This window comes from Aulonocara stuartgranti, assembly GCF_965226115.1.
Source record: "Aulonocara stuartgranti genome assembly, chromosome: 14".
Taxonomy (NCBI): Eukaryota; Metazoa; Chordata; class Actinopteri; order Cichliformes; family Cichlidae; genus Aulonocara; species Aulonocara stuartgranti.
The window spans coordinates 23,027,015-23,034,085 of record NC_138950.1 but is presented as its reverse complement, the minus strand read 5'-3'; the positions used below and the strand labels follow the sequence as shown (position 1 = coordinate 23,034,085).

Sequence of the window (7,071 nt, the reverse complement as noted above, 5' to 3'; positions counted from 1 at the left end):
ACTGCTTTTATAAAGAGCAATGTAAAGAGAAAATATTTTAATACATGGTGGGGTTAAGGTTTTATATAGATTTATGGTTGGATTGGCAACTTTCCCTCTCAGTAAGTTTTGATTTCAATAAAAGTAAAAATAGAAAAAAAAAATCCATATACTTTTATTGTGAAGGTGCCTAGGTCATGTGTCCAAAAAAGGACCAATAAAAATGGAGAATGAGTTTAGTTTGCGGAAGCCGAGGAAGTAGCGTGTCGCCTTCGAAACGAGAGGACCAAATTTTTAAATAAGCCGATCCTCTGTAAAGTTTTATAAAGACTCTGGCCGCAAAGATTAATTTAAGTGTGCTCGGCACTGTTAAGGTCAGTGTTTCACGTGTTTAAATCCTCGCACGGCTCAACACATTCAGTTTTGTCGGTTATGTCAAAATCAGCGAAATGGAGCCCAAAAGAAGACGGGTCAAAACGTCTGCCCATCTATCAGCACAAAAGCAAACTAATTCAAGCTGTCAGAGACTGCAGCTTCCTGGTGGTCACCGGTGAGACTGGCAGCGGGAAAACCACACAACTCCCACAGTACCTGCGTGAAGCAGGTAAGCTGACTTTTATTGTCAAACACACAGACATACTCTAATTCTGCACGTAAAGTCACCATATACATGCAGTGTACCTGAACTGAACCGTCTGAATAGTGCGAAGTTAGTGTGGCGACCATTAAATGAAAACGATGGCCAACTTTTGTCTGTTTGTTTTTTTTCAGGTTTTTGTAAAGATGGCAAAATTGGCATCACTCAGCCGCGCAGGGTCGCTGCCATCACTGTGGCCCAGAGGGTAGCCCAGGAGATGCAGTGCACTCTGGGAAAGGAAGTTGGCTATCAGGTCCGCTTTGATGACTGCACGTCACAGGTAAAAAAAAATCTAATAATTATAATAATAATAATAATAATAATAATAATAATAATAATAATAATAATTTATCCCCTGCAGAAAATACGTGTTTTCAGTATTTTTTTTTTTTTGACACACACTTGTTTGTGCCTGAGCCAGGACACGGTGGTGAAGTACATGACAGACGGCTGTTTGCTGAGGGAGGTGCTGGCAGACCCTGCACTCTCTCAGTACAGTGTTATAATCTTGGATGAAGTCCATGAACGCAGCCTTAACACAGTGAGTCACCCTCCTCACCCAGAGTAATTAACATCATGTTGTTAGGACACTGACACATAACAAAGCTTATCAACTACCTTAAACCAAAACCTCCAGCCCTCAAACACAAACAAACAAATGAACAAAAAACTGAATTACAGCCTTTAAAAAAAACAAATTCTGTGACGTCATATCTGTGGTGGGCCAAGGTTTACATGCACCCATCATGGGTAGCTCCTGCTACAATCGTACTCAGATGTTTTGGTAGTTAGAGGAGCAGGCACTGTGTAGTCTTTAAAACAACATAGAAACATTAGATTAGTTAGAACTCATCTTTCAAGATAGCAAATATACAAAATGATTTCAAAACAACATAGGAGATTGAAACACTGAATGGGGTAAACAACTGCACTAAAGTTATCCATTCAAACACTGCCACCTTTTGGTGAAAGTTTTTTTTTCTCCCCCTTTTAAGTTTGTTTCTCTGTGTGTTTTATTACAAGGACATTCTCTTGGGTTTAATAAAGAAAGTCTTCACTGACCCAGCCAAGGCCACCAAGGGCCGATCCTTCCCTCTGAAGGTGGTGGTGATGTCGGCCACTTTGGAAACGGACAAACTATCAGCTTTTCTTAGTAACTGCCCCGTCTTCGCTATTCCTGGGAGGACGTTTCCTGTAACCTGCACGTTTGGGTCGGCTGTTGGACCTAAAGATCTGGAAAGCACTGGTTATGTAAAAGAGGTACTCAGGGTCATCTGGAAATCAGGCACTGCTTTAGCCAATAATAATTATTAGTGATTAGGTAAGCTTAGATATGTTGTAGATTGATGTGTTTGGCTTGCGTTTATCAGATTTTACACCTTCTGCTCCACAGGTTGTGAAAGTGGCTCTGGACATTCACACTAGTGAAATGGCTGGGGATATTCTGGTGTTTTTGACAGGCAAATAATGATTAGTCTTCATCAAATATCAAGACTGCAACATACTCATTAAAAATAATATTGATAGTCAGCCACATTATTTCCTTTTTTTTTTTTTTTTTGACAGGTCAGTCTGAGATTGAACACGCCTGTGACATGCTGTTCGAGAAAGCCGAGTGCATAGACTATCGCTATGATGTAACAGACCAATCAGTGGATGGCCTTCTCATTTTGCCCCTTTATGGATCCATGCCTACTGGTAAACACACACAGTTGTGTCAGATTGAAGCCAGTGTCAGCTTTGTGTGGTGTTACTGTGATGTCATCTTCTTTTCTTTCTTTTTTTTTTCTGTCTTAGATCAACAACGGCAGATCTTTCAGCCACCACCTCCAAGAATAAGAAAGTGTGTCGTGGCCACAAACATTGCTGCAACCTCTCTCACCATCAATGGCATAAAGTGAGTAAAGACTGTCGGTCCAGTGGTTTAACAGTCTCTCTCACACCTTTTGGCAAACACATCGTCATACTATTCTTGTCCACATTTAGGTACATTGTGGACAGTGGCTTCGTGAAGCAGCTCAACCACAATTCGAGGGTGGGCATGGATATCTTGGAGGTTGTGCCTATTTCAAAGTGAGTTTCTGAAAAAATTCAGTCATTTTAGACCTGCGTACAGCTTTAACAGAGACTTGATGTATCTTTTTTGTAATCAGGAGTGAGGCGCAGCAGAGAGCGGGTCGAGCTGGAAGAACTTCAGCTGGGAAATGTTTCAGAATCTATACCAAGGAATTCTGGGAGAAGTGTATGCCTGAATACACAATTCCAGAGATCCAGAGGACGAGTCTGACCGCTGTGATACTCACGCTGAAGTGCCTGGGAATTCATGATGTCATCAGGTATATTTTTACCTCATTCTGTCTCAGTTTCTTATTCAGTGTAGTTTAACTAACTTTGCCTTCCTGTTGTCACCGATTTATTCATTAACAAGGTTGATTTGTTTTTAAGGTTTCCTTATCTGGACTGTCCAGAGGAAAGATTCATACTAGAAGCACTAAAGCAGCTCTACCAGTTTGATGCCATCGACAGGTGAGTACAGTGGATTTAAAAGTCTACACACCTCTATAAAAGTTAAATTTTTTGCAATGTAAAATAATGACAGCAAGATAAATCACTTCCAAACTTTAATGTTAACTATAAGATGTGCCACCAAATTAAAAAACAAACATGAATGCGTAAGTGTGTACACTCTTTTATAATAAGTGATATGACTATGGTCAAAACACACCAATCACCAATCTGCCATCAGTTAAAGTTCAGCTGTTCTTGTAGGATTTTTCTTACATTTACTTTAGTTGCATCTTACAAGCTGGTCCACAAAGAGCCTACAAAGCATCATCGTTGGAAGGACAAAACTTTAGGTCATTAAATACACCACAAGACACAGCAAAGATTATCATCAACAAGTGGAGAAAATATTGTGCAAATGTTACTTCTGTAAATATCCACTCAATGAGCACTCAAAGTGCTTTCTACCACAGGTTTTATTCATCCAGTCACACGCACTCATACAGTGATTTTATGTATTACTTAAGTGCTTTATAACACTCACATACACTTTACGGATGCACTGAGGGCAACTGAGGGTTAGGCATCTTGCCCAAGGATACTTCGACATCAGGACTGGAGGAGTCGGAGCAATCCACCAACCATCTGATTGGTAGATAACCCACTCTACTGCCTGAGCCATAGTGACATTACTGTGAAAAGGACTACAGGAGCATTAAAGGAGCTGCCTGAACTTCTGGCAAGAACTGGTTGTGCACTACATGTGACAGCAGTCCCTGTGGTTAAGGATGGCAAGATGGAAGCCTTTTCTTATAGAGAAAAACATCTGATCCCAGCTAAATTTTGCATACATTGAACAAACATGAAGTCTTCCAAAAGTGTGTTGGAAAATATGTTATAGTGTGATGTGGCCAAGGCTGAACGTTTTGGTCATAATTCCAAAAGGTTTGTTTGGCAGAAAAAACAGCATTGCACATCACCAAACGAGCACCATACCCATGGTGAACCATGGTGGTGGCAAGAACATGCTTTAGAGGCTGTTTTTCTTAAGCTGAGACTGGAATTTTAGTCAAGTGGGAGGAAATTACAAACAGTTCCAAATATCAGTCATTTTTGTCATAAAGTCTTCAGGTGTCTGCTAGAAAGATGAAGAGGAATTTCCCCTTTCACCACAACAATCCAAAGTATACACCCAAATCATCAAAGTAATGGCTTCACCAGTAGAAGATTGAAGTTTTAGAATGGCCCAGCACGAGCCCAGACCTAAATTCAATGGAAAATCTTTGAAGTGACCCGAAGAGGGCTGTGCACAGGATACGCTCTTGCAATCGGACAGCTTTGGAGCGCTTTTGCAAGGAAGAGTGGGCAAGTTACCAAGTTAACAATTGCTGTGCTGACTCCTACCCAAAAAGGACTCAATTTTGTATTAAAATCAAAAATGTCAACAAAGTGTTAGTGTTCATATTTATGCAACTAGATTATTGTACTTTAAAATTGATTTTATCTAAGTTTATATTGTTTATCAGTTGAATTATATGTGTTCTAGATCAGCGGTCCCCAACCTTTTTTGCGCCACGGACCGGTTTATGCCCGACAATATTTTTCACGGACCGGCCTTCAAGGTGTCGCGGATAAATACAACAAAATAAAACTAGTACCGGTACCAAAAAAAAGGTCTTGTGATTTTTTTTACATCACAAAACCATGGCATTTTATCAAGGATGTGTAGACTTTTTAAATCCAGTGTATTGTTGTTTTTTCAGGGGCATGAAATTTACACAATGTCTTGTGTAAATTTCATGAGCTCTTATCCTCTTATCTCTTTGATGTTTGGGCTGTAGAAGAGGAAATGTGACAAAGCTTGGGGAGCTGATGGTGGAGTTCCCCCTACACCCAGGCCTCACCAGGGCCCTGCTCAAGGCTGCCTCCCTCGGCTGCCAAGACCTGTTGCTTGCTGTGGCGGCCATGCTGTCGGTGGAGAACATCTTCATCAGGCCAGGTCCGCAGTAAATTTTAATGTTGATAATTTAAAGGAAATGTCTTCTAACAGGGACAATAAGCTATACATACAATACAGTCCATTTATTTACTGATATGCTGGTTTATTTGTGTATGTATTTCACATTCTACCAAATGGGGAAGGCAGGTGACATGGTATGAAATAAAGCTTTCGGCTCACAAAGTGTTGGCTGATCTCTTGTTCCCCTCAGGCCACCCTGATAAGCAGAAAGAGGCAGATAAGAAGCACCGAGCGCTGGCTGCAAAGACTGGCAGTATGAACGACTTTGCCACACTTCTCAGTGTCTTTCAGTCCTGCAAATCCAGGTGAAGAAAATAATCGATTAGTACTACAAGATGCATTTCTATTTTCCACTTCTTCCTCTAGAACTTCACATTGCATGACTTTATCTGTGAGCCGCTGTGTGAGCCTCTTATTTGCTCTATAGTGATCGACCTTCAGCGTGGTGTAAAGAGAACTGGATCCACTGGAGGGCGCTGAAGTCAGCCTTTAGTGTGGAGACTCAGCTACGAGACATCCTCCACCGACTCCAGCAGGTAAAGCTTTTTGACATCACTGCGACGCTCTGCTAATTTGTTCATATTGCTTCTCATTGTTTGTGGATCTGCCTGCTTGCTTTCTAGAAAAAAGATTTCCCTGTAGAAACATTTGATGGCAACAAGAGTGAACTCTTTAGGCGATGCCTCTGCACAGGATACTTCACTAACGTTGCAAGAAGGTATCTGAAATGATACTATACGGCCTCATTTGGGGATTCATTATATATAAAAGATTATAAATTCACGGTGGTTGTTGATGTATTGCTTTATCCCATCCCACATAGGTCTATTGGAAAGGTGTTTTGTACAATGGATGGCCATGGATCAATGGTTCACATTCATCCATCCTCATCTGTAAATGATTTTTAAAAATGTTTTTGCTTTAAATAATTCTCTGTATTCAAACTGCAACATAAACTTACTGAGTTTTTCTTGTGGCTTCAAGCTATTTGACCAGGAGGGAGAGCTGAACTGGGTCATCTTCCATGATGTGCTGGCGACATCACGGGTGTACATCCGGACTGTTTGTCCTATTCGATATGAGTGGGTGAAAGATTTATTACCCAAACTCCATGAAGTGGACGCCTATGAACTGAGCAGTGTGGCGAGAGAAGAAGTTACAGCCGAGGAAATGACAAAATGGGAGTCCAGGGAAGCCGCCAAAAGACAATCAGGTTGTTAAAAGTAGAATCTGAGGCAGAGCCTTCAGCTTTCAGGCCCCTCTTCTGTGAAACCAACTCCCAGTTTGGATTTGACTTCTCTCACCTCTTTTCACCATGTGTTATACACCACTCTAAATGTAATCATTCTGGTTCTGCAAGAGATTTATTCCTCTTAAAAGGGAGTTTTTTCTTTCCACTATGACCAAGTGCTTGCTTATAAGGGGTCGTGGGATTTTCTCTGTATTTGTGTAGGGTCCTTACCTTACACTATAAAGCACTTTGAGGCAACTGTTGGTGTGATTTGGTACTATATTAAATGGAAGAGGATAAAACTGACTTGTCAGAATATGTATTTATGATGTATGTATTTATTTATTGTTATATAATATTGTGGTTCTTGGTCTGTACTCACATTACTGAGAGATACCATCAAAAATAGCTCAAAGAGGGTGAATTTAAAAGGGTTAACCTGTGCGGTGCTTTTCTGTTTGTTTTTTTTTAATCTTCCAGAGGTTTCTGATGAGGATGCAATGAAGAAGCTGGAGAAGCGAAACGACGAAACCACAGTGAGCGAAGCTCGTGCTCGCTACCTGCAGCGAAAGCAGCAAAGGCAGCAGAGTAAACCTCTCTGATGTTTTTAAGGAAGTGATTCATACGCTATAATACAAAGGAGCAGTTTTAGAAGACATTTAAATAATAAAATATGTAGTGGTAATAAAATCGCCTCTG

At 40.7% G+C, this 7,071-nt stretch overlaps 1 protein-coding gene across 1 annotated transcript; it reads left to right on the top strand.

Annotated features, from left to right (window-relative positions):
* The first annotated feature begins 205 nt into the window (after positions 1–205).
* Positions 206–7,062, top strand: dhx40 (DEAH (Asp-Glu-Ala-His) box polypeptide 40). The gene is made up of 17 exons (XM_082503469.1): positions 206–583; positions 751–896; positions 1,038–1,157; positions 1,640–1,876; positions 2,010–2,076; positions 2,183–2,314; positions 2,414–2,513; positions 2,603–2,689; positions 2,770–2,952; positions 3,062–3,142; positions 4,963–5,120; positions 5,332–5,446; positions 5,569–5,677; positions 5,765–5,859; positions 5,965–6,034; positions 6,126–6,354; positions 6,853–7,062. The coding sequence occupies exons 1-17, from the start codon at positions 412–414 to the stop codon at positions 6,972–6,974; spliced, it is 2,223 nt and encodes a 740-aa protein (XP_082359595.1). The 5' UTR covers positions 206–411; the 3' UTR covers positions 6,975–7,062.
* Positions 7,063–7,071: the final 9 nt, after the last annotated feature.

Coding starts and splice junctions, on each gene's coding strand:
- dhx40 (XM_082503469.1), top strand. CDS start 412: ATGTCAAAATCAGCGAAATGGAGCCCAAAAGAAGACGGGTCAAAACGT. Junction 2,315..2,413: donor TTATGGATCCATGCCTACTG/GTAAACACACAC, acceptor TTTCTGTCTTAG/ATCAACAACGGCAGATCTTT. Junction 6,035..6,125: donor ACATTCATCCATCCTCATCT/GTAAATGATTTT, acceptor TGTGGCTTCAAG/CTATTTGACCAGGAGGGAGA.